The sequence below is a fragment of the Carassius auratus genome, chromosome 34, assembly GCF_003368295.1.
Source record: "Carassius auratus strain Wakin chromosome 34, ASM336829v1, whole genome shotgun sequence".
Taxonomy (NCBI): Eukaryota; Metazoa; Chordata; class Actinopteri; order Cypriniformes; family Cyprinidae; genus Carassius; species Carassius auratus.
This window is the reverse complement of record NC_039276.1, coordinates 23285462-23313151: the sequence shown is the minus strand read 5'-3', so window position 1 is coordinate 23313151 and position 27690 is coordinate 23285462. Positions and strand designations below refer to the sequence as shown.

The 27690-nt window shown below is 43.2% G+C and overlaps 1 protein-coding gene across 6 annotated transcripts; it reads right to left on the bottom strand.

The window, feature by feature from the left end:
• Window positions 1–1799: 1799 nt before the first annotated feature.
• On the bottom strand, window positions 1800–20795 carry LOC113053572 (myc box-dependent-interacting protein 1). Of its 6 annotated transcripts, none has more exons than XM_026218698.1 (21): window positions 20536–20795; window positions 19399–19476; window positions 19228–19308; window positions 19082–19136; window positions 18887–18981; window positions 11801–11896; window positions 11612–11719; window positions 11415–11507; window positions 11186–11271; window positions 10767–10842; window positions 9919–9974; window positions 9649–9693; window positions 8419–8491; window positions 6309–6431; window positions 5582–5659; window positions 5372–5389; window positions 4026–4250; window positions 3651–3698; window positions 3199–3252; window positions 3003–3104; window positions 1800–2920 (listed from the first exon to the last, which is right to left on the bottom strand). In XM_026218698.1, the coding sequence occupies exons 2-21, from the start codon at window positions 19420–19422 to the stop codon at window positions 2819–2821; spliced, it is 1638 nt and encodes a 545-aa protein (XP_026074483.1). In that variant the 5' UTR covers window positions 19423–19476; window positions 20536–20795; the 3' UTR covers window positions 1800–2818. The 6 variants fall into 6 exon arrangements, with proteins under 6 accessions (XP_026074483.1, XP_026074482.1, XP_026074485.1 ...); XM_026218697.1 differs by having other exon boundaries at window positions 19399–19491; window positions 20536–20601; XM_026218700.1 differs by lacking the exon at window positions 20536–20795 and adding an exon at window positions 19790–20027 and having other exon boundaries at window positions 19399–19491.
• Window positions 20796–27690: the final 6895 nt, after the last annotated feature.

The window sequence follows — 27690 nt, the reverse complement described above, 5'->3', positions numbered from 1 at the left end:
ACTGGTGTGTCAGCAGGATACAGGACTGCAGCAAGACTTCAACTCGTGGCTTATAGAGGTGTAAAGTGGCCCTGGTTTCCCAGGCCACTTCAGCAAGAAAACATAACTACACACAGACACACTGCTAATGGATTTAAGCATGCCCCTTTCACATTCACACTAATATCAGATATAGAAATGCTCAGAGAATTTGTATCTTCGGTTACAAAACTCAACAAAACTACACAATGATCATGGCTACAAATGCAACAACACACCAGCACTAGCAAATATCATAACTGCGCTCAAATACATGAAGAGAAAGTGTTTGTCCACATATGAGGACTTTTGATTTAGTTAAGAGCTTGCGCGGAAGGTCATTAAAGATTCATTGGCAGCATAAATAACTCAGTAATATAAAGATCACATTGATTTCTCAGTACAGGATACAAAAACCCAAGTAAGCAAACACACACAAACTTGCTGCAAAACTGGTGAAGCATGGCAAGATCTCCTCCAAGCTTGGGTCACATAACATGTCCAGTTAGCAAGACATCAGGGGTAGCAAGCAAACAAGTTCTCATTCAGCACAACAGATGACTGGAGAATCAATATCTTTGCCATACCAGCTTGAGTTCAGTCCTTATAAAAGCTCACATCCTCACTAAACCTGCTCTGCTCTTGTTGCTATGATGGTATGTTTTGATCCAAACATGAAAAGACCCCAGTTAAAAGCCAGTGTTTATGGCACATATATATAGAATCATTTTAACTTTCATTTGTCTCATAATGTATAAAAATAAAACTATAATCACAGAGGACTGAATTGGTATTATGCATATTCTGAGTCACTTTTGAGTGTTGCATTGGATTAAAATTCACACTAGTGAGCATTAACATCCACTTTCAAATCACCAAATGCCAATATCCAAGATTTCCAACTATGTCCATGAATACAGTTCATTAAGAAATAAAAATCTGTGCAGAGATTATTGCATTTCAGGTTAAAAAGGACAGAAATTCTCCTTCACTGAATAAAACTGCATTTTACTAAATGACCAAGACAAGTACGTGTACATGATTCCATTTCCACAGTGAAGTACAATAATAATTACATATTAAAATCTGAAATGGCTTCATCAAAATAGAAAGAAACAAACAAATAGGTGGACAGTAATACTTTGTAAAGCTAAAGGTGAAAGACAGCACACAGGTTCATATAAATCTAACCTGAGCAAGAGGGGTTAACTATGTCAGCCTCTTTAGTGTCAACAATAACTGCATATGGAACGAGTGCATATGTTTTTTGTTTGTTAATGAGAAGCATAAAATACTCCTTTAGTCTAGTTTATTTTTAACTTTTTAGTTTGTTCCCGATTTAAACAAGCAGATATGGTGCTGGTAGGAGTTTGACTCTGAGCAGCCAGGGTTGCTCAGCTGTTAAAGTGTATTCCAGCATTGAGAGGAATATTATTCACTTTTTAAAAAAATAAATACTGTTTGCTTAACTATATAGATCATGAAGCTCAGGTAGTGCTCACTATTAGACTATAGAGACTTGTGAGCTCATTTGGGATATGACTTCAAGGCCCAATCCCAATTCTACCCCTTAGCCCTTTTCCTTGGTTGGAGGGGTAGGGGTAAGGGAGAGGGCCAGATAGCCCTTAAAATGAAGATTTTTCGGGACCACAATTCAAACGAAGGGGTATGAATTATCTCGGCAACATGGCTGCTACAGCGAACAAAAAGACACATAAATGTAAGCTTGTTTGGCATAAATAAAGATTTTAACGAAAAGTAATCATTTGTTTTATGTTACATTCAATTGTGAGTTCATATTAACGGTCATGTTAAAGAAATGTTTGCAAAAAATCGCTTATATTTGCTAACGTCATATCATTACAGACTGCATGATAGTGCCACAGCATATGTCTGATCAGGATGATAACGGCCGTAGACTAATCCCCCAATAATTAGAAATCGCTCAACCATTTACTCAATTATTGCCTATTCGTGAGAGAGAGAGAGAGAGAGAGAGAGAGAGAAATGGAGGTTGCGTGTATTTGCGTCTGTACGTTTATCTTTTTAGAGTGAGTTTACTTAAAAACAAATTTAAAAACAAAGTGATTGTGTCCTTTTGTCGCTGTAAAATATAATGTAGCGATTCAGTATTTAAACTGTATTTAATAAAAGTCATGGGGCAGCGTTGACAAGTTTATTCTCTCCTGGATGTGTGAGCTGCGCGATTTCCAATATGTGTGTGTGTGTGTGTGTGTCAGTAAGCAGCTCATTAATACAGAATGTTAATTAAAGGCTCTAATGCACACCAGCATATGTGTGCATTGTATGAGCTAGACGACAAACGCTGATGACGTGTGACGTCATGGTAGTGGTGTCCCGATCCTTAGGGGAATATCTTCTCCCCTACCCCTTGGGACTCTGTTTTAAGGGACAATGGGAAGGGGAAGGGGAAGAGGTATAAAATAGAATTGGGATTGGGCCTAAAACATCTCCACACAAAATGGGACAGGGTTCAGAGTGGCTTGTCTATAAACATCTACAGCAAGGACTTACTCTGGGTATGTTACTAGTTAACAGAATACCATTTATTTAGTCAAAGGTTGATGCAATCTTCTTAAACTTGCACCATGTCAAATATGAGTCACAGTGAGGACACCCAAAACAATGCAAATACTAACTTGTCAAAAGCTTTCACAAACATAACCAGCAGACTGCCTGTGGCTGTGCATGTGTTGGTCTAGTACAGTGTTTTTTGAAGGGAAGCAGTAAGGAGTTATGTAGAAGGGGTTTAACAAAAGATCAAGCGGATCACAGGCTTTCACATCCTCTGGGTGAAGTTTTCAGGAAAGACCCCTTTTTTCCCAAGATCTTTATTCTGAACCCAGTCAGACTCTCTGACTCCCATCAACCACCCTTCATCCTGTAAGCACAGAAAGACAAGTTAGGTGATCCTAACATCAAGATCTTGGTAAGAACTGGTCGAAACAAACGACTATACTAACCTGCTCTTCTGGGTTTTCATAGCTCATTACAAGCACCACATCTCCAGCCTTCAACTCCAACTCATCGGAGTCAGTGGCATTGTAGTCGTGCATCGTTTTCACCTATATTCACACAGATACCGGTCTCACTTTTTCTGCTTCAAATTCTGATTAAAAAACCAATGATAGTTAAATTAAACCATCATTTTTCACTTACTTTAAACAGGAAGGATTCTGGCATCTCTACACTCTCTGTGGTCGCCTGTGCAGTCTGGATTAAACAAGAAATGTAAATACAACAACATACATAGACTTCATATGTTTTAATGTATTATTTGAATAATTAGCATCAAAACATTTAAGGTTCTCCACTTAGTGCCTGACAAGCTGATTCTACCCTTTCAAAGTCTGCATCTGCTACTTCAGTCCACCAGAGGCAGTGATAATTAAGACCTGTTATTATTTTTGCAACAAGGGCTGCATTTATTTGATCAGAAACACAGTAAAAACAGCAACATTGTGATTTTTTGTGAACGGTAGTTTATGTTGATGCAAGGTTTGAGTCACTTATAGACTTCCTGTATGTCTTTTAGGCTCTTGCTTTGGGTTATCAGATTTTCACTTTTGGATCATACGCTATGCCATTTTATTTATTTACTCATCACTTACTTCATTTTCAGCCACCACCTCTTCTGTAACAGCTGCCTTTTCTGTGGCCTGCAAAAAGGGAAAGACCGGGAGATAAAGAAGGAGAGAGCCAATACAGATTGAGGAATAAAAGGCAGAAATACCAAGAGAGAGCCAAGAATTGAAAGAGACAACAAAAAGATGCAAATTACACACATATCCTCATAACATAGCAAGCCCAGCTGTTGCTGTTACTATTACTACAACTACTACTACTGCTACTACTAGCACTTCTACCAGCATTCTCCCAGTTGCCATGCTAAGCATCTTTACGCTCCCATCCAGAGTTTCCTGCAGGAGCATGACCTCAATATAGCACAGCTCAGCTCCTGTTAGCTTGCTCTATGAGATTTGTACCTGAGCCCCATCATCGTCACACCCGGGGGCCTGCTGGGTAGAATCACTGACATTCCCCTGAGAGCCATCATCATCCCAGGCGGGGTATGCGGTCGGAGCATGTACAGGTTGGCTACCATCATCATCCCAGGTAGCCTGAGTGCCATCATCGCCCCAGCCAAAGTGCACAGGCTGGGTATCATCATCGTCCCCTGTCTGAGGCACCTCAGCTTCATTCTGTGTTTGCTACATGTGCCATGGAGGTGGGCAGGTACGGCGGTGATGGGAATGTTGGAGAAGGGGGCATGTGGGAGCAGGGGAAAAGCATGAGCAGGGATCATTCAGAGTGGAGAAAGAATGAGAAGCCAGAAAGACTGTGAAACACAGCACCTGAACACAGTACTGGAGGTCATCTAGCCTCTATGGAATGACGTGCGACGTGCAACATTAATATCATGGACAGTTACTTAAGCGGGAAAGACAGACATTTACAATCTTTAGCAGGAAAGCTTTGCAGTGAAAGGAAATTTAATGGAATAGCTTTTTTGCAACTGTTTGACACCATACAGAGGCAGAACGATTTCTCTAACCATTACATATATTGAATGATATTGGCTAAAATAGCGTAAGTAAATAGCGCCCATTTTTGTGCCCATGGGCGTGCTGATCTAAAAAAGAGGTTTGTTCAGGTGTATTGCTGGCACAATGCTATTTTAAGAAGCTGAAAATAGACTGTGCCATAGACGAACTCAAATCTGGTCCAAAGTCTGGCGAAATGTTTTTTCTTTATTATTTAAACAGCGTGTTAGTATAGGCGGGTCCACGGTGCGCGTACACACTGCTTATTAAACACAGGGACGCAAAGCAGCACACAAACATGCCAAATATTAAATTAAAGGATTGCAATGCATAATAATTTTTTTGTAGTCTAATTAAATATAAAAATGCCTACATGTCATAATGGATAGTCATCGCATGTATAAGAATTCGGCTATCAATTTGCTCACACACGAGCAGCTCCGTTTAATCTCGGAGACGCGTTCTGTCTTTGCGCTTGCCAAATTCCGACATGTAAATAGCAAATCCGTCATGGCACGAGCGCAACTGGCTCTTAAGGGGAATGAAAGATGAGACTCTGATTGGTTTATTGCACATTACGCCCAAAAAACACCCATTACACATTAAGAGAACAGGGACAACCTGTTTAGACCATGCGCCCGGGCGCACCAACCGTTTTTCCGTCGGTAAAATAGCAAAAGTGGATTTGGACATGCCCTGAGTGCACCTGCACTGTGCGCTTTACACTTTGCGTTTAGATCGTTAAAATAGGGGCCTAGAATTTTGAGCAAACATAAAGGCACACTCACCTCCCATGAATCCCAAGTCTGTCAAAATACACAAAAACTAAGCAAAATTAATGACTAGACAGAACAGATTTGTCAAATTGATTAAGAGGCATTTACACTGAAATTACATTGCAAGAATATATGAAACACTAGAACACTGCTATAAGGTAAACTGAATAATAGTTGAATTAAAACTATGAAATACTCTTAGTTCCTCTAATTCTGACAGACCTGTGCGGCTGGTGTGGTGGCAGCCTGAAGTGAGTCCAGATCCATGTCAAGCAGATTAGCAGTGGCTGGAGCATCATACTGATAAAAAGAAGAAAGTATCCTTTTTTCATTTTTGGTTTTATAACTTCAGTGAGCATTTCATATTATTAAGGGACCAATTTTACTTGTTGTGGGCAGAAAGATCACAGCACACAAACAGAGTAGCATCACATTAGTGAAATTCCAGTGAGATTCTGCAGGAAAAACAAAGCTCCATTGCACATTTAAACTCTGTTGGTCAACATGCAGGGAATTCATTTTACTGACTTAAGTGTGTGTGTTGCACTGCATGAGGCAAATGGTGGTCACACTAATGATTGATTTTCAGACCCCCGGACCCCCCAATACAGTAAAACTGCACATTTTAGAGTGGCCTTTTATTGTGGCCAGCTTAAGGTACACATGTGCAGTAATCGTGTTGTCTAACCAGCATCTTGATTTGACACACCTGTGAGGTGGATGGATTATCTCAGCAAAGGAGAAGTGCTCACTAACACAGATTTAGACAGATTTGTGAACAGTATTTGAGAGAAACAGGGCTTTTGTGTACATAGAAGTCTTAGATCTTTGAGTTCAGCTCATGAAAAATGGGGGCAAAAACAAAAGTGTTGCGTTTATAATTTTGTTAGTATAAGAAGCATCTTCATTCCTGAAGACGAGGAATACAGGAGAAGAAGGTACTGCTGACCTGTGATGGCGAAGTGACACTGATGTTTGGAGTGGCAGCCTCACCAAACAGATTGATAATGTTCTCCTGCTTCATATCCTTTGATGGAGTAACTTTAGGAGGTGGAGGAACCAAAGGCTTTAGCTAGAAACACACATAAATATGAAATACAGTTTCATATTTCATTGACCAAACACTGCAATACTGAGAAATCATGGCAATTACAAATTTTTGCTCAAGCATATATATATATATATATATATATATATATATATAGTATTGTTCAAAATAATAGCAGTACAATGTGACTAACCAGAATAATCAAGGTTTTTCGTATATTTTTTTATTGCTACGTGGCAAACAAGTTACCAGTAGGTTCAGTAGATTCTCAGAAAACAAATGAGACTCTTAAGGCTGTGCAATTGGGCAATTAGTTGAATTAGTTGAAAGGGGTGTGTTCAAAAAAATAGCAGTGTGGCATTCAATCACTGAGGTCATCAATTTTGTGAAGAAACAGGTGTGAATCAGGTGGCCCCTATTTAAGGATGAAGCCAACACTTGTTGAACATGCATTTGAAAGCTGAGGAAAATGGGTCGTTCAAGACATTGTTCAGAAGAACAGCGTACTTTGATTAAAAAGTTGATTAGAGAGGGGAAAACCTATAAAGAGGTGCAAAAAATGATAGGCTGTTCAGCTAAAATGATCTCCAATGCCTTAAAATGGAGAGCAAAACCAGAGAGACGTGGAAGAAAACGGAAGACAACCATCAAAATGGATAGAAGAATAACCAGAATGGCAAAGGCTCAGCCAATGATCACCTCCAGGATGATCAAAGACAGTCTGGAGTTACCTGTAAGTACTGTGACAGTTAGAAGACGTCTGTGTGAAGCTAATCTATTTTCAAGAATCCCCCGCAAAGTCCCTCTGTTAAAAAAAAGGCATGTGCAGAAGAGGTTACAATTTGCCAAAGAACACATCAACTGGCCTAAAGAGAAATGGAGGAACATTTTGTGGACTGATGAGAGTAAAATTGTTCTTTTTGGGTCCAAGGGCCACAGGCAGTTTGTGAGACGACCCCCAAACTCTGAATTCAAGCCACAGTACACAGTGAAGACAGTGAAGCATGGAGGTGCAAGCATCATGATATGGGCATGTTTCTCCTACTATGGTGTTGGGCCTATTTATCGCATACCAGGGATCATGGATCAGTTTGCATATGTTAAAATACTTGAAGAGGTCATGTTGCCCTATGCTGAAGAGGACATGCCCTTGAAATGGTTGTTTCAACAAGACAATGACCCAAAAAACACTAGTAAACGGGCAAAGTCTTGGTTCCAAACCAACAAAATTAATGTTATGGAGTGGCCAGGCCAATCTCCAGACCTTAATCCAATTGAGAACTTGTGGGGTGATATCAAAAATGCTGTTTCTGAAGCAAAACCAAGAAATGTGAATGAATTGTGGAATGTTGTTTAAGAATCATGGAGTGGAATAACAGCTGAGAGGTGCCACAAGTTGGTTGACTCCATGCCACACAGATGTCAAGCAGTTTTAAAAAACTGTGGTCATACAACTAAATATTAGTTTAGTGATTCACAGGATTGCTAAATCCCAGAAAAAAAAAAATGTTTGTACAAAATAGTTTTGAGTTTGTACAGTCAAAGGTAGACACTGCTATTTTTTTGAACACACCCCTTTCAACTAATTGCCCAATTGCACAGCCTTAAGAGCATGCATATCATGAATGCTGGGTCTTGTTTGTTTTCTGACAATCTACTGAACCTACTGGTAACTTGTTTGCCACATAGCAATAAAAAATATACTAAAAACCTTGATTATTCTGGTTAGTCACATTGTACTGCTATTATTTTGAACAATACTGTATATGTATGTATGTATGTATGTATATATATATGTATATATATATATATATATATATATAAATATATATATGGAAAATGTTCATTCTTATTTTGTGAAAACTGTGCTGGGAAAGTTTTTTTTTTACTGATATTTTTGTACTCTGCATTATCAAAAAACATTTTTGCAAATCACTAGCTTTTTTTTCCCTCAAGATACTGGGCTTTGTTATTGTACATGGCAAATACATGTTGATTTCTAAATCCATACCTTGGACGGAGATTTGGGAATGGCTGGCGGTCCTCCTGGGCTCAACGTGTGATTGGCAACTTGTGTTCTGTCACTGGAGCATAAAGTACAGATAATGATATACAGTACCATGGCTATGAAGAGCCCCTCTTTGTCATGCTTTGATTAGGCTCAACCCAAGCACCAATACTTTACACTGCAAGCCATAGTTTTAGATGACCAGTGTAACCAAAAGCCTATCTAGGATACCCACAAGCCAGAACTGACATAGTCCGGATAGTATCAAACTTAACAGTTAATCCATGCAGACAAAGTTACTTCCTGAGCAAACTCATTCTGCTCATGCAATGAAATCAAACACACTGTGAAGGCATCACAAATTTCAAAGAATGCAAACACAATTTCGGAATGCAAAACTATAGACCAACGCTACTTTTGCGTCATCCAAGGGTAACGCCCCTTTTTTGGGGGAAACAAATGGATTCCCCTGATACAGAACTCGCTCTAATTTCTTGATAGCAAAAATGGCACAAACGTATACACTTTCTTTGCCGGCCGAGGACCGTGAGAGGTATTTAAAGAAGCTACTGGATATGGTCTTTACAGTGATGTCCCTTTGAAATGGTCGAAAACTGGATTAATTACCCCACGCAGTGGCCAAATATGGACATCTAACGTTACAATTATCTCGTGGAATCACCAAGTAGCCTATTTTTTGTCATTAACACACTCACAGTATGATAAACTAGATGATGAGGCCATGTCAAGAGGAGTCGGTGGTTTACTTGGATCATATTTCACTTGATTTAAGCTATTGACAGTTTTGTTGTAGTTAGAAATACGAAGCTGCTAGCAGCTACTGTACGTGATTAACGTTAGCCCTCATTAGGCACGCTACATTGGCTGTTAACTGATTTTACGTTTGAGATATTCGCAGACTAGGACTAAACAATATCTGTTTGAAATTGTGTCTGACAGGCCTGTACACATCAGAAGCAATGAAAAATAAAAGGTCACTGGAGCGAGTTCTGTATCGGGAATCCGTTTGTTTTCCCCCAAAAAGGGGCGTTACCCAAAAGTAGCGTTGGTCTATTGCTAGAAATTATTCCTGTATAACTCCTACAGTTTCAGTGCTGCAGACGGACTGCACTAACCATTGTCTAGCTGGGCAGCACTTGAGGGGACGCAAAAGCTTCAGTACAGAATGCAGACACACACACACACACACCACTGTAGGGCTACCAAGGTTACCTCTTCTGGGCTGCTGATGTCCTCACCCCTTGGCTACCTTTTTTTCTATGAGAGTGGTGTTGGGGTTTGTTCATTTATTTAATGGTATAAACTGTAATTACTGTATATGTAATTATACCAATACTAATTATTGTCATATGCACAATTTAGACACCAGTTTGAGGCAGAATGGATAAAAATTTACCAGCATGGTTAAAATTTACAATAAATTAAATTCAGTGCTTATAGATGAAACGCTATGTGTGTATGCTGCTAATAAATTTGACTAACCTGGACATATCTTGATTTTCTAATTTCTCCAGCGTATCATTCAGATTCTGATTAATCTGTAAGAGAAAGGTTCATTCATGCAGACCAGTCACTAGTCAGGTGATCATCAGATTTACTTTAACCATGTAATTCTGTCACTTTGGAAGGCTTTTGTGTTTCAAACACATTCAAATGTACAAATTCACATTATTTCTTATTTACATGTAATGCTGATAATCTTTCATCATATATATTTACTTAAAGTATCACTTAGATAAAAAAAAAAAATATTTGAATAATTTAGTATCACATTAACATATTCACCATCTCCATTTTTTATTGATTTTATTTTTTAGAATTATTTATTTTAAATTTGACATTTTTAGAATTGTATTACTTCTTAGCTTTTCATTAAACTCACAAACTCACCATGCACATTACAAACCCCAGTTTGTAAAAACTTGACATAATGTAAAGTTGAATGCATTATATGGTGTTAATTACAACAAACTGAATATATTTTCGAACTTTTTGTATCTTTATATCAATATGGTAAAAGATTATCCAATTCAAATCAATGTGATAAACAATCTAGGTCAAAAGCAATCATAAAAATAGTCTGATTCTATTAACTAAAATGTGTAGGCAATACCGAATGGATTGTGTTACTAACTAAATTTTTTGTCATATATATATATATATATATATATATATATATATATATATATATATATATATATATATATATATATATATATATATACTGTATATACATTACCAGACTATTTACTTCTAATTAAATTACAATTTATATACAAAACATAACCATCAATATCTGTCAGTTGATGGGGTTATGCTGCAGTCCTTACTTTTCCCATTTCTCTGTGAAACTTCTCCTCCAGACCAGCCATACTCTGGAATGTATTCACATAAAAGCCAACACGACTGGAAGACAGCAAACACAATCTTAGCCCTCCACAAGATGACAACAGATCTCAGTCTAAGACGGCACACCCATGGACCATTTATGACGCATCTGGTGCAAACTGCTTCACAGGCTTCTACATAATTTCTGTGATTCAGGGTGTACTGGTACTGTATTTGACAGAGTGACAAACACAGAGGCTCATGGCACTGAATCTGTGAAATATGTTCAGACTTTTGATTGAGGCACCTGCTCGTAGCAATTTAACTACATATTAATTATTTAAAAACAGATGCATTTTCCACTAATTTCTTTGAAACACAGAACAGATCTGTGAAAGTAAGACAGTAAATAAATCCAGACCTGTTCCACAGAGATGGCAGTTCCTCCTGCAAATCTATATTAATCTCCTCAAACACTTTCTGTGCTCTTTCCAGCTCTTCCTCTGCCTATAAACACAGCAAATTACATTATCACATGACATGGAGTTCAATCATCTCATTCACCCACGAGGCAAAACTCAAATGGGTTTGGAACAACTTGAGGGTAAGTAAATGATGACAGACTATAATTTTAAGTTATCGTGTGTCACCTGACTCCTGGTGAGGTTGGTTTGAGCCACGTTATGGGCAGACAGGATGCCCTGTGCCCAGCCTGGGGCAGCCCTCTCCAGCAGGGAAACTGGCTACATAGAGAAAAAAATCAATAGAAAATACATGAAATATAAATCTTCCTCCATTTGAACTGACTGTAGAAACATTAAAACAACATCAAAACTAAGGGCTGCACCTTGGTGATCTTGATCCCCTCCTTTTTCTTGCCTTTGTTCACCGCAGCATAGTTGTGTCGTGCGCTGTCATAGTCCACCAGCTTCCTGTCGCGCTTTGCAATACGAGCCTGGAAAGAATTATACAGACATTAAACAGAAAATCACGGCATGATATGCTAAACTACAACATCATCATGGGATCTTAGTACTTTGATGTCAGGAAACTGGCCCAGGTAAGTGTCCATGGATATAAGCGCATGATCCACAAGTTTCTGATGGAAGTCTGTCCAAAGGATGTCTGAATCCTGTTATAGACACACAACAATAGAAATAAAATATCACGATGGTGCAAAACCATCTGAAATACATCACAACTTCACATACATTCACAGAGACATGTACTGTATCTACAGAGACAACTACAGAGCAGCTGGATCCTTAGTGTTTAAAACTATTTAGGCTAATTCTAGTGTCACTACTTGTGTGGCTAAATAATACTTTCATGTGGTTACTGCTGAAAAACCATATAGCATTTACATGTTTACAAACTAGCTATGAGAATAAACAAGGAGTCAAAAGCTAAATTATAATCAAAACCCCTTGAGTTACCTCCCATCTGTTTCCTCACTCCTAACATTCCTTTCAAAGAAAGCAGAAATCAAGCAAAAATGGTGGACATGTAGAATGTGCACACATACAGTACTGTTCAAATGTTTGGGGTCTGTAAGATACAATAAAAATAAATAAATTTTCAGTATTTCACAATATTATTGTTTTCATTACATTTTAATCGATTACATGCAGACTTGGCGAGCATAAGAGACTTATTTCAAAACATTAAAAAAATTGTACCAATCCCAAACTTTTAATTATATTGTAATATGTAATAAAAGCATGGTGAAATGACAGATGGGCATGAACTAAAAACAATAATATGGAAAGGAAAAAAGCTGTTGGGGATACCTTGTGCCATATCTGCCCTCAATTAAAACTGTTAAAGCAAGCTTATGTCATTCTTGATCATCTGTTTTACTCTTGAAATTATACCCATGAAATTGTTTTCTGCAAGTTTCTGTTCTGTGCTGAAATGATTTCCTTTTGAAATATAAAGCGAGACAGAAATAGTCATTTGGAAAAGATCTGCTTCTTGCAGTCAGCTGTAAATGATATTGGGGAATTTTTTTTTCCCTATCTGTCGGTCACTACGAGTTATGTCGACCGACAAATGGGGTCTCACTTGGGAGGCCAATCATCTCTGATTTTAAGAGAAAACGCCAATGAAATTGGCAAGTGGATTAACACACCTGAGCCACTCCCCGTGCCAGCGGGTATAAATAGGGCGACAGGTGCATCCACTCATTAGATTTTTGCTTCGGAGCCGAGTAGTCGATGAAGAAAATCACTACAAAGCCATCATCTTTGTTTTTGCTTAAACTGTTCCTGGTCGGTGTGACGGCGCGTTACAGCGGTGTCCCTGCGAGACGGCGATTCCCCTGGGCGCTTCGGCTAAAAGAGACAGTTCTAAAAGAGCAAATCACGGACGATTCGCGTCTTTTTCAAGATGCCGTTTCGTCCGTGTCCTTCTGGATGCGGTCGTTTCCTGTCTTCGGTTGACGGTCACGAGCGTTGTCTGCAGTGTCTGGGCGTCCAACACGCTGAGGCTGCGCTCGTGGATGATTCATGCGTCTACTGTGGGCGTATGAACATGGCAGCGCTGCGATCGCGTCTCTCACTCCTCAAGGGGAGTGCAGCAGACCCCTCTGTCGCCACCCGTCCCGGTCTCTATGGCTCGAGCAGAGGGCCGCCGGCTGGCGCTCTGGGAGATCTGAGGATCACAGTGAGAGCTTCTCCGCCGGGCCACGCCCCACGGACCTCTCACTCCTCACGCAGCGACTGTCCCGTGCAGCTGCCGATTGATTCTGCTGGGCCGTCTCATAGCGGTCCCAGCGTGTCTTTCGGTGCGCCGCCCGAAGACCAGATGTCGATTGCTGCATCGGGGGATGGGTTATCGACCTCTGAGGATGAAGGTTCGGCGGGGCTGCCCCCCTCGGGTGTTGTCGCTCCTGCCGAATCGGACTTGGAGTTGTCGGCCATGCTTGCCCGGGCAGCCGTGAGTATCGGACTGGAGGTGACTACACCGCCCAGTCCCGAGCCCTCACGGCTGGATGATTGGTTTCTCGGCGCGGGACGCGGCTCACAACCTCGTTCTGCTCCGGTGCCTTTCTTCCCGGAGGTGCATGAAGAGGTGACGAAGTCGTGGACGGCCCCTTTCACGGCCAGAAGCCGCTCTTCTCCCTCTTCCATCCTCACCACCCTCGATGGCGGGGCAGCCAGGGGGTACGTAGAGGTTCCCCAGGTGGAGAGGGCGGTTGCAGTGCACTTGTGCCCACAAAACGCCGCCACTTGGAGGAATCGTCCGCGTCTCCCATCCAAGGCCTGTAAGCTAACGGCCGCACTCGCTGCCAAGGCTTACAGTGCTGCGGGCCAAGCTGCCTCTGCCCTGCATGCCATGGCTATCCTGCAGGTACACCAAGCCAAGGCACTCAAAGCCATGCACGAGGGTGGTACCGACCCGGGGTTGATGCAGGAGCTGCGCACGGCAACTGACTTCGCCTTACGGGCAACGAAGGTCACGGCGCGGTCCCTCGGGAAGGCGATGTCCACGCTGGTGGTCCAGGAGCGGCATCTCTGGCTGAACCTGGCTGAGATGAGGGACATGGACAAAGCGCGCTTTCTCGACGCCCCCATCTCCCAGGCAGGCCTGTTCGGCGACACTGTCGAGGACTTTGCCCAGCAGTTCTCGGCGGTACAGAAGCAGACTGAGGCCATTCAGCACATCCTGCCCCGACGTATCTCTCCGGCTGCCACCGTTCCGTCGCGGGTAGCGCCTCAGCCTGCTTGTCGCCGTGGGCGCCCCCCTGCGTCCTCTACGCCAGCTCCGCCCCGTGCTGAGAGTTCTTCGAGGCCGGCGCGTCGAGCCCCGCGCAGGAGAGCGGCGCCCCCCATGTCACTCCCGGCTGCGAAGTCCTCGAAGAAGTCGACCAAGCGGCCCTGACACGGGCAACTCGGAGATGCGGAGAACTGCTCTTCAGGAGATGGCGAAGACAGCGCCACTCCTTCCCCCGGAGGAGGGCCGGGTGGAGAATCTTCAGTTTCTGTTTTGTTCTGTTCCGCCACTGGCCGCCACTGGCCTGCCGAAGGATGCAATCGAGCCGGTCCCTCCAGCCGAGATGAGGACGGGGTTTTACAGCCCTTACTTCATCGTGCCCAAGAAAAGCGGTGGCCTTCGACCTATCCTGGATCTGCGAGTCTTGAATCGGGCCCTACACAAGCTCCCGTTCAGGATGTTGACGCAGAAACGCATTATCAAATGCGTCCAGCCCCAGGACTGGTTTGCAGCGATCGACCTGAAAGACGCGTACTTTCATGTCTCTATCCTCCCTCGTCACAGACCGTTCCTGCGCTTTGCTTTCGAGGGTCAGGCATGGCAGTACAAGGTCCTCCCCTTCGGGCTCTCCCTGTCCCCCCGTGTCTTCACGAAGGTCGCGGAGGGCGCCCTTGCCCCACTCTGGGAAGTGGGCATCAGGATCCTCAACTATCTCGACGACTGGCTCATTATGGCCCGGTCCCGAGAAGAGTTGTGCGATCACAGGGACTTCGTGCTTCGGCACCTCAGTCAGTTGGGGCTTCAGGTCAACCAGGAGAAGAGCAAGCTCTCCCCTGTGCAGAGAATCTCTTATCTCGGTATGGAGTTAGACTCGGTGAGTATGACGGCACGTCTCACCAGCGAGCGTGCCCACTCAGTGCTGAACTGCCTGAGTTCCTTCAGAGGCAGGACAGTGGTACCGCTGAAACACTTTCAGAGGCTCCTGGGGCATATGGCATCCGCAGCCACAGTCACGCCGCTCGGGTTGCTTCATATGAGACCACTTCAGCACTGGTTACACTCCCGAGTCCCGAGATGGGCATGGCGCCGCGGTACACATCGTGTCACCATCACACTGATGTGTCGCCGCCTATTCAGTCCTTGGTCGGACCTTGCTTTTCTACGGGCCGGCGTGCCCTTAGAACAAGTGTCCCAGCACGTTGTTGTCACAACAGATGCCTCCAACTCGGGCTGGGGCGCGACATGCAACGGGCAGGCAGCTTCAGGGTCCTGGACAGGACCTCGACTGCTTTGGCACATCAACTGCCTGGAGTTGCTGGCAGTGCATCTAGCTTTGCGACGGTTTCGTCCGCTAGTGCTGGACAAGCACGTGTTGGTCCGCACGGACAACACTGCGGCTGTTTCGTACATCAACCGACAAGGCGGGTTACGATCACGTCGCATGTCTCAACTCGCCCGTCATCTCCTCCTCTGGAGTCAGACGTGGCTCAAGTCGCTGCGCGCTGTCCACATCCCGGGGGAGCTCAATCGTGCAGCCGACGCGCTCTCACGACAGCTCACTTTCCCCGGGGAATGGCAACTCCATCCCCAGACGGTCCAGCTGATCTGGAGTCGATTCGGGGAAGCCCAGGTAGACCTGTTGGCTTCCCACGAGTCCTCCCACTGCCAGCTGTACTATTCCCTGTCCCAGGCCCCCCTGGGCACAGATGCACTGGCACACAGCTGGCCTCGGGCTTTACGCAAGTATGCGTTTCCCCCAGTGAGCCTGCTCGCACAGACACTGTGCAAGGTCAGGGAGGACGAGGAACAGGTCCTGTTGGTTGCGCCTTACTGGCCCACCCGGACCTGGTTTTCGGAACTCATGCTCCTCGTGACAGCCCCTCCCTGGCGCATCCCCCTGAGGAGAGACCTTCTCTCTCAGGGGCTTGGCACCATTTGGCACCCGCGTCCAGATCTCTGGAACCTCCACGTGTGGCTTCTAGACGGGACGCGGCAGACCTAAGTGATCTGCCCCCAGCGGTGGTAGACACTATCACTCAGGCTAGAGCCCCTTCTACGAGGCAGGCCTATGCTCTGAAGTGGAGTCTGTTCACGAATTGGTGTTCTTCTCACCGAGAAGACTCCCGGAGATGCCCGGTCAGAGTCGTGCTTTCTTTCCTGCAAGGTAGGCTGGAGCGTGGGCTGTCACCCTCCACCCTGAAGGTGTATGTGGCTGCCATTGCAGCACATCACGATGCAGTGGACGGCCGGTCCCTGGGGAGGCATGACCTGATCGTTAGGTTCCTGAGGGGTGCCAGAAGGTTACATCCTCCTAGGACACCCCTGATTCCCTCCTGGGACCTCTCTATTGTCCTGGCGGGACTTCAGAGGGGTCCCTTTGAGCCGCTGGATTCGGTTGAGCTGAAGTTCCTGTCTCTCAAGACAGCGCTCCTGATCGCGCTCACTTCCATCAAGAGGGTCGGGGACCTCCAAGCATTTTCGGTAAGTGAAGAGTGCCTTGTGTTCGGGCCAGCCTACTCTCACGTTGTCCTGAGACCCCGGCCTGGATACGTGCCCAAGGTTCCCACCACTCCCTTCCGAGATCAGGTGGTGAACCTGCAAGCGCTGCCCCTGGAGGAGGCAGATCCAGCCTTGTCGTTGCTGTGTCCCGTAAGAGCGCTTCGCATATACGTGGACCGCACCCAGAGCTTCAGAAGCTCTGAGCAGCTCCTGGTCTGCTTTGGAGGTCAGCAGAAGGGGAAGGCTGTCTCTAAGCAGAGGTTGGCCCACTGGATAGTGGACGCCATCGCCTTGGCTTACCATTCCCAAGGCGAGCCGTGCCCCCTGGGGGTGAGGGCCCACTCCACATGGAGTGTGGCCTCCTCCTATGCGTTGGCACACGGCGCCTCTCTGGCAGACATTTGTCGAGCTGCGGGCTGGGCGACACCTAACACCTTTGCGAGGTTTTACAACCTCCGTGTAGAGCCAGTTTCCTCCCGTGTGTTGGGTAACAGGTAATTGGCGGGAAGGGCTGGCTGGGTGTCTCGCTTGCTGCGCCATTCCCCCTAACACGGGGATGTGAGCGCTTTCTTCTCCCAGTAGAGTTCCCCGGTTGGCGTACCCTGGTCGAGCATCCTCCAGCACCCTCGGCGTCAGACTTGGCGGAGCAAACTGGTACTGGCGTTAGCATGCCCGGAGCCGGTCAGCCCCTGTACTGGGCTAGGTGTCCATATGGCTGGGTTCCCTACGGGTAATCCCATATGTGTATTCTTCCACGGTAAGGCTTCCCTCTTGGCAAACCCGTGTCTTCCCTTGACAGATCGCTCTGTCAGTCTCTTCTGGCAGCCGTTCCATCCCTACTCCTAGGTAGGACCTGCCTCAGAGACCCTTTCCATATGTAGTACTGCCCCCTGGGTCAGTCCATATCGGTATATCCACATGTCACCTCCCTACGGGTAGGATGTGGTCTCCGTAGCGGCCTTTCCTAAAGGCTCGCTTCCCCATTGTCTTGCCAGCTAAAAGAACAAATAGGGAAGATTTGAAGCAATCTTTCTCCGAAGGTTGAAATCCCTTCCATTTACTTATGTGGGCGGAACAGCAGCATGGCCTTCTCCAGCAGCGATGTACTCACCCTTTGGCCCCTTCGGTACCAAGGTCAGTGAATTTGCGCTGGGGCTTTGGGAAGGTTACGACCTTAAGCGTAGCTTTTGTGGCACGCCAAGGCTTGTCAACAATTGCAGCGCCTCAGGGTTGTGACGAGGTTCAGGTTGTGGCGTTTTCCATAGGACCCCATTTGTCGGTCGACATAACTCGTAGTGACCGACAGATAGGGAACGTCTCGGTTACGTACGTAACCCTCGTTCCCTGATGGAGGGAACGGAGACGTTATGTCCCCATGCCACAACCTTGAACCATTCGCTGTTGCCGGGACACGTTCTCGGCTCCTCAGCGTAAAACCTAATGAGTGGATGCACCTGTCGCCCTATTTATACCCGCTGGCACGGGGAGTGGCTCAGGTGTGTTAATCCACTTGCCAATTTCATTGGCGTTTTCTCTTAAAATCAGAGATGATTGGCCTCCCAAGTGAGACCCCATTTGTCGGTCGACATAACGTCTCCGTTCCCTCCATCAGGGAACGAGGGTTACGTACGTAACCGAGACGTTCTTAATTGACCAAGATTGTTACAGTGCAACATTTTGGTCTATTTTATGATAAATACTATACATTTTAGATGTATAAAAGGGATAAAAAAAAAAAAAAAAAAAACATGTAAGAACATGCATTTTTATTTCTAAATAATTTCCTCTGAATGTATAGTTTATAAAGTCAGACAAAAACAACACATTTTCTCATATGAAAAATAGGGTTCAATCTACTCCTTAATTACTAAAACACATTTTACTGACAATGACTTAAGTACAAAATAACCTCCAGGAGTGAGTCCACATCCTTTTTGCCATACCAGTCAGCCTCATACATCTCATCCAGGCACTCGTACAGATGTTTAGAAGACTCATGCATGGCTGGGGGAAACCATGAGAAAGACATCAGCAAGGCTAAGAAAACAACAAATTTCATTCATGTTGCATTTAGATGTGTAAATTTGTCAATTGATAATCTCACCTTTCACAGCAGCCAAATAGGCCCGAAGGTCTTTCTGCAGTTTGGTACCCTCGACCTATGTGAGCACATGGTACAAAATTGAAACAGAGAGTCATAGACTAAGATGAACATTTGAAAAATTAATGAGTTAGAAAAAAAATCCTTACTAGCTGTTTGTTGAAGTTGATCACACCCTCTTCAAATGCCACATCTTTAGTCTCATCTGCCTTGCCAAGCTTTTGAAGAACCTGAGAGAAGATGATTGCATTATTGACCACATTGCTCATATATTATAAAAATAATAATAATAATTTGTTTTTCAATGTGCAGTGACAAACCAGAGAGAGAGCGCTTCCTTGCATTGATGAGAACGACACAGGTTAAACCTGGATACCTGTATTATCCTATAAATGTGTCTGCAACATAAAAGACTGCTGCTCTTTAGAAAGCAACAGCACCAGATTCAAGTCAAGCTCCTGTGGCTGCACAGATGACCACAGAGACATACTAAATGTGACTATATTTACTAAATGCTGTACTAATATTATTGCTAAACTGTCAATGATGTATTGCTCAAAGACCATGAAATCTCTAATTCCCATAGCCTTATTAAGTGACAGTTGGTGTGAAGAACCCAAGCATCATTCTAAAGTAAACACAGAATTAATAGTCAGAAAAGCCAGATGGCTGCATTTAATCCCAGTGATAACATTTATGACCACAACTTACTTTTGAGTTTGAAGAGTGTAAAAAAAAAGCTGTTGGTCAATTGTACATAAAGTAGCCAAATGTCAGGCTGCGGTAATCAAAAGTGATGAAGGATGATGGGCAGATGCAGCAGCTCATTTACCGTGGTGAAAGGAAGTCCGACTCATTTCCGCGAATCGGTTCTTTAGAACAATTCGTTCGAAGAACCGGTTAAAACAACGCAATTGCGCAAATGACCAAATGACTAGTGATCACATTCGTGAACGAATCGTTTGGACTTGTTTTATTTTTAACTGATTCATTTAAAAAAAGATCCTACTCAAAAGAACGATTCGTTTACGAATCCGGAAATCGCCACCGCGCTGGCGCGCTCACCTTTTGGGAGAGTACGGTTAATGCAATGGTTCAAAAGCAATAAATTGGTTGTTTAAGCGTGAAACACACAGAGCGAAGGCACAAATCTTGTTTTTCAGAAGCAGCTTTCTATTTGTTTCCATAGCAGCACTGCAGTGAAATAAACAGCGACCTTGCATCTCCAAAATGGTCTTATACATAAAATTCTTAAAACATCTGCAAGTATATGGAAAATGGCAAATGCGTGTATTTTAGTATTTGCTAGTCAGTAACGTTATATGGATGAGCTTCGATCGGCTCTGATTGAACGCGTTTTTATCACGATAGAGGAGGTTTTAGTAAGATGTAGATAATACTAAGATCCGTTTTGAGATTATGTAATTGATGTATATCTGGTTATTTTGGTGTCTTACCTTTTCCTGAGCCCTGGTAATTTTTTTCTGTACATTGCTTGCTATTTTTCCTGCGGAGACCCCTTTCCCCATCGGTAATTCAGCCATGTTTATGTTGATTTTGTTATTTGCTAGAAACGCTTCAAATGAGCATGTGTTAAAATGTATTATTCAGCATATATTCGCTCAGGTGCATTCAATTGTAGGCCTTATAATAACACTCGCCCCTGGAATAGAATAAACCCGCACAAGCACACACGACACAGAGGCTCGTTCACCAATGACAATAGCGCAGTCTTAAAGAGACAGTAAACTATTTTCCATGTCGCACCAACGAGGCCGCCCGCAACCCATTATTTTAGGCCTCTTGTCGATTTTACAATGAAATGGGACATATAAATAAACTTGAGATTGTTCATGTGGCTCAAGTGGTAGAGCATTGCATTGGGAACCCAAGGTTGTGGGTTTGATTTCCAGGGAACACGTTAGGCAAAAACTGTTAGCCTGAATTCACTGTAAGTCGCTCTGGATAAAAGCTAATTAGATAAAAAAAAAGCTGAATAAAAATAAGCTAAAAAGATAAATCTGCTAAATGCATAAGACCAACACCTACAAGAGCTGTTTCTTTCTGCAGGATCTTGTGTTTTTACCACCTGAATTATTGAATGGATTCAAAGCTACTACTTCAAGCTATGCCATAAACAACCATAAAAACGAGACTCTTTTTTTTTTCCAGTTTTTTCAGATTTGCTTCAGTAGTCTATTTAAATCATTTACATGTGATTTAAATACATAAAAAAAGAAGGAAAAAAGAAAATAAATGTTTGTGGGTTGTGCATGGGTCAGCCTCATTTGCGGAATGGAATGAACAGAGCTTCATAAACTCCAGAGTTTCTCCGCAAAATCTCCATCACATTTCAGCAGATGGTTCTGATTTATTTGTGTCACATAGCCAGCCTCTTAGTGGTTCATGGATCAAACATTTATTGGAGCACCAGAATTAGGAAGTCCAGGGCACTTGAGAGTTTGTGGCGAGACCTCAAAGCACAGCCTCTAGGAAAGCTGCAAGTGATGTTATTACTATTTCAAAACCAATAGGAATCGGTTGCATGCACAACAATGGAAACAAAAGGAAAATATTCATATTTAAAATGAAACTTACACTAAATATACCAAATATTGTTAAAATATTGGCTAGGTGTGACCTAGACTTTGTCATATATTTCATGTGTCTATGCATTCAAAAATCACTTAAATCATGAAATGATACACACACAAAGTATTCTCGTTGGAACGACATGACAGTGAGTTATTAATTAAATAATTTTGGAGTGAACTATCCTTTTGAGGAATGTATTCTAACATGCATTCTCTCCATGAATTACCCGCATCCCTGCACATTTTGTATGTCTCCCTCATCTATCACGCCTGATTCAACTCATCAGCCCATTAGTGGAGACTGCAAGATCTGAAGTGGGTGTGTCTGATATAGGGAGACATACAAAATGTGCAGTGCTGGTACTTCATGAAGAGGTTTGAGAACCACTGCCCGCAGCAGTTTCAAAGTGTCACCAGCAGAGGGGGACTTCGCACGAGTAACTGTTCAGAGTATGCTGTTCATAGACAATTATTTGTCCTAATGACGTTAAAAAGCTGCAGTAGGGAACTTTTGACGCTCTAGCGGTTAATAAACAGAACTGCTTGCGTCTTGCGGAAGAACATTGTAGCCGGAGCTACTTCTCTCTGTTTATGTCTATGAAGAATCACAAAGGTACTGGGTTACTCCGCCGCAGTACCCCGAAGCAATCTAAAATAGTCCGAATATAAACACTTATTATAGGTGTACCCTAGTGATTCAGGATACAGGTGTACTCGCTTATTATGTTCATTTTTCTACATTTTGAACACAAAGAAAAGTTACGGAGCGCATGACTTTCTGCAAATGGCAATAGGACCACTGGGAGGAGCCAGAGGAGCTTGATTTTTTTTCACAGATTATCTGTCTCATATTCTACTGTCAGGACATAATGACAGGTTTAATAAATATGTAAAAAATATTTTTTTACAAAAGTTCCCTACAGCACCTAAAGTGATATTTCCACTGTGAGCAATTTTGCCCAAATCGTAATAAAAAGCTAGTCAAACTTGTTTAACATGAAGACAGTGGTGTCATGTGCGTATATCCCTTATGAAAATTAACCATGGTTTTACTACAAAAAAAAAAAAAAAAAAAAAAAAAAAAAACCATGGTTATAGTTAAACCATGGTAACCACAAATTAACCATGGTTTTGCTAAATTAACCATAGTTTAACCATGGTATTTGCAGTAAATCTGTGGTTATACAAATGGTAGCCTAGTCAACACGCCAAAAAAAAAAAAAAAAAAAAAAAAAACATGGGTTACTACAGTTTTACTATATAATAAAACCATGGTTATTTTTCGTAAGGGATGTGACACTTTTGGACTTACGTGAAGAAAACAAAATAAAAAAATATTTTGTGCAGTAAGTGGGAAACTATTGAGTAAAACTGTTTGCTTTAGCGTCTGTTTTATGTGCGATCTTACATCTGCTGCAAAATTTACGTTATTAACTACATATCCCTAACAGAAAGTGCTGTTGCAAGGAAAGTGGTTTGTAATACTAATTTAATCATGGGCGTTAGTTTAAAATTTGAATAATTTATTGTATATTTTGTCTATTTAAATGCTAAGTTGTATAGCCTACTAATTCCAACACTCATTTCATTTTAATTAAGAAAAAAAAATGTTAAATTTGGCAAATAAATTGTAAATAATAATAATAATAATAATAATTGTAAATATATTTTATACAGTATAAATATATAGCATAAAATATAATATGCTAATATGCAAAAGGGCATTATACGATAGAAAATCTATTTTCCTATGTTATTTGTCTTTTATTATTATTACTATTATTTATTTATTTATTTATTATTGCAGTTTCAGGGGTTTTTAGGATTGTATCTCTCTTACGTGGGTGCTATTGCATTGATGCAGCTGTCACGCAGGAGGGCGTTAGTGTTTCATATCTGACCCTGCTGAAATAAGTAGAGCAAGTTCATGTGTGGCAACCAGATGCTGAAAAACGGAACGGTGTGCTAGATCGCACCAGCAAAAGCCATCACTTGCACTGATTAACAGAAACAGTATGCACTGTTTATGTTCAAAGGTTCCCTATCATAGGTCACTTCGATGCTGCGGTGACGTCACCACGTATGGGAACACCTCCGGTGTGACGAATGTCTGAAGCCCTATACCATCCCGCCAATCCTATTGGCCAAATGGCGCATAGCACCACCCTACGCATGCGCACGCATGATATACCTGGGTGCAGCGCGCCATTTCGCTCAGATTTCATTCCTTCAGGAATAGCGAATCATCTGTGCCCTATCATCTCGCGTTCTCCAGTGATTTTCTTCGAGCAGTGTTAACTCCTCTTTCGCGGACGCGATGAGTCAACGAAAGGTAAGAGCCGTATATGGGTTTATCACAGGGAGGCACTCATGAGAGATTCGTTTGCAGCCTCTCTCATATTCTCTCTGTGATAGCCTACGGCTATGGTAAAATAAGAAAAGTATCCGCGTTCTGGAGTCTATTTCTTCAGTCGCCTCGCGTCTAACCCCCACCGTTCGCTTCTGCGGTCGCCGAGGCCCCGCACGAGGTGTTGGTTAGGGGTGATATGTGCGGCTTGACTATGAGTACAGTGATGCACTGGAGTTTTCCACTTGCTCGCTCTCCCCTACTCGAGCGCGTTAATCAGAGCAGTTTTGCTTTTATACTATGTTGTCTAACCGCAGCTTCTACTCAGAGTAGGCTCTGACCGGCATAAGCGGTTCTCTCCCTCCGAGCGGACAGGAGAAACGCGCTTCCCCTTCCTCAGTGTGCTATTATGTGGCTATCCGCGCGGTGGATAAATTACCCTTCTCACGGACCTCCACCAAGAGGTTTCGAGGTCCTGGAAGCAGCCTTATCAGCGCATATCACGAACGGCGCGGATTTTTGCCACGATTAAGTGACATGGCGGACTGCTATTATATAGCGATGCCGTTTGACTACCTCTCTAGCCGAACGGATCGCGCCAAACTCCGCCGCGACCTAGTCTCGTCTAGACGTATCGAGTCGTGTCTATTTCGGCAAATTTTATTCTCTTATTACGGTTCTTTACGAGAAGCCTCTCGTTCTTCCCCCACACTCTAACTTAGGAGCGGATATGCTATCCAGACAGGCTCTGGAACAGGGAGAATGGAGATTACACCTCCAGATGGTGAATCTTTTATGGCGGATATTCGGCAAAGCGAAAGTGGATTTATTCGCGTCAAACATGACTACGCATTGCCCGCTATGGTTCTCCCTATGCCCCCCATCGCCCCTGGGCGTGGATGCATTAGCTCACAGCTGGCCCAGGACCAGTCTGTATGCTTTTCCTCCGATTCGTTTGATCCCAGCGGTATTATGCAGAATACGGCGGGACAGAGTGGAACAGCTGCTGCTGGTGGCTCCGCGATGGCACACGCAGCCGTGGTTTGCGGATCTGATCAGTCTGCTAGCGGGCTCTCCTTGGAGATTCCCCTCAGACAGGATTTATTATCACAAGCACAGGGGCTGATTTGGCACCTGAGGCCGGATCTGTGGAAACTGTGGGCGTGGCCACTGAGCGGAGTGCATTAGTATGTCCCGGTCTTTCTGTTGAAACCACTGAGACTATATTGAATTCTAGAGCAGCTTCTACGAGACGCTTATATGCTTTCAAGTGGAGACTGATTACAGCCTGGTGTGGCAATCGTAATGTGGATCCAGTTTACTGCCCAGTGGCTTCAGTGCTGGAGTTCCTCCAGGATTGTTTTTCGGATGGCGTAACACCAGCCACTTTTAAGGTTTACATGGCAGCCATTTCAGCTTACCACGAATACATAGGCGGTGCCTCTATGAGGCGTCATCCACTAGTTTCTCGTTTTGTACAGCGTGCGCGACGGCTGAGGCCTTTCCGCCCTGTGCGGGTTCCTTCATGGGGTTTATCCATTGTGTTGCTAGGTTTATCAGGGCATCCGTTTGAGCCCTTGGAGACCGTATCGGATAAATTCTTGACACTGAAGACACTTCTTCTCATGGCTTTATCCTCCCTCAAGAGAGTTGGGGATTTACAGGCTCTTTCTGTTTCACCCTCATGCATGGAATTTGCACCGGGCTCTGTGAAGGTGCTGCTGCGGCCCAGGCCTAACTATGTTCCTAAGGTCGCATCTTACCTCTTTCGCTTTCAGCAAGTGTTCCTGGAAGCTTTTTCACCTGCTGAGGCTGGATCAGGAGATCTAAGTCTTTGCCCTGTGAGAGCTTTAAAGACTTATGTGGATCGTACAGCCCCTTGGCGTGAATCTGACCAGCTGTTTGTCTGTTTTGGACATAAAAGTAAGGGCCATGCGGTTACAAAGCAGTGCATGTCCCATTGGCTGGTGGAGGCAATTTCTTTGGCCTATGAGGTGCGCGGACTCGCTTCGCCCTTAGGAATTAAGGCTCATTCCACTTGAGCTGTGGCTTCTTCTCAAGCTTTTCTCAGTGGATCTTCTATGGATGATATCTGTGCTGCGGCAGGATGGTCCTCACCGAGCACTTTAATCAAGTCCTACAGTCTGGATGTGAGGATGGCTCCTGGCTCCCGGGTTCTCTCCGCTTGAGCAGATGCTTCCTCGGATCTCAGTTATCAGGTACGTCAGGCGTTTTGGTATATCGTTCCCATACGTGGTGACGTCACCGCAGCATCGAAGTGACCTATGATAGGGAACATCTCGGTTACGTATGTAACCTTGGTTCCCTGAATAGGGAACGAGATGCTGCGGTTCTGGTCGTTCCGTACCTTGATAATTTCTTCATCTTCAGTCATGAAATCTGAGCGAAATGGCGCGCTGCACCCAGGTATATCATGCGTGCGCATGCGTAGGGTGGTGCTATGCGCCATTTGGCCAATAGGATTGGCGGGATGGTATAGGGCTTCAGACATTCGTCACACCGGAGGTGTTCCCATACGTGGTGACGTCACCGCAGCATCTCGTTCCCTATTCAGGGAACCAAGGTTACATACGTAACCGAGATGTTTCTTTACACCTCCTTAATGGCCATTGGTCTATTTTGACGAATCATACGGTATAACTTCGATGATTTTGAAGCTTCTTTTCTATTGATCTGTTAGGTTTCAGAACTAGACCGTGCCAGAAACTCAAAACTTTCCTGTGACATATTTCTTATAAGAAATGTGCAATATTATATTCTTTCTATATTAAAGCACTTTTTGTGCATATAATTGAATATAGTTTGTACTGTGATTGACAGATAATTTATGGATCATAGTATGATGTAGTGAGAAGGGGGGTGGGGTGTGGTGGGGGGGGGGGGTGTAATTATGTCCAAAACTATTAAATTCTGCATGTAATGTTAATCGTAGACTACATAAAATGCATATAAATATCAGTTGTCACACAATATGTCACTATCAGTTTATTTATTAAGATTAAGATAAGCTTTAATCAAAGTTCAGGGGGCAAAGCATACAATGCCTTCAATACAATGATGATAAACATAAATGCTCCTCAAAGCCTGTAGGATCATATTTGATGCTTATATCTTCATGCATGTTTTCCTCTCCTTAAAAAAATGTATGGGTATCAGAATAACCAATAGTAAGATAATCACTAAAGTTGCTTCAGCCCAGTAAATGTTCATCTCAAAATATTACTAACAATATAACAAGTTATTCTTAAATGTACTTTATGAAAATATAACCATAAATATTCCTTTACTTGCTAATAAAATAAAATAAACTAAAAATCAGACAAGGTAGGGCAGGACTGTGTACAATAAGTTTCTGCAAAGTTTTAATCATGCTGATATTTTAGTGGCCTTAGAAATGTCGCTATCAAACATGACACTGCAAGCTTCTTAGGGTTAGTGGACTTCATTCACAGCAGGGATCTTGGGGTGACAGCTGAAAAGAAAATAATTTCATTAATATAGTGTTGGCATGAATGTTTTGTACATGAGTATCATGTCTCATTAAAAAAAGAGAAAAAGTTTAAGATAATCTGTTTATTTATGTTTTGAATTTAGGCTATTCAATTAGGATTTTTTTTTTTTTTTTTTTTTTTTTTTTTTTTTTTTGGAAA

Excerpts from the sequence above, each read along its gene's own strand:
- LOC113053572 (XM_026218695.1), bottom strand. The coding sequence starts at position 20,622 with ATGGCTGAATTACCGATGGGGAAAGGGGTCTCCGCAGGAAAAATAGCA. Across the intron at positions 9,975-10,766 it reads TTCACAGAGAAATGGGAAAA|ATTAATCAGAATCTGAATGA; the intron begins GTAAGGACTGCA and ends TTTCTCTTACAG. Across the intron at positions 2,921-3,002 it reads ATGAAAACCCAGAAGAGCAG|GATGAAGGGTGGTTGATGGG; the intron begins GTTAGTATAGTC and ends CTGTGCTTACAG.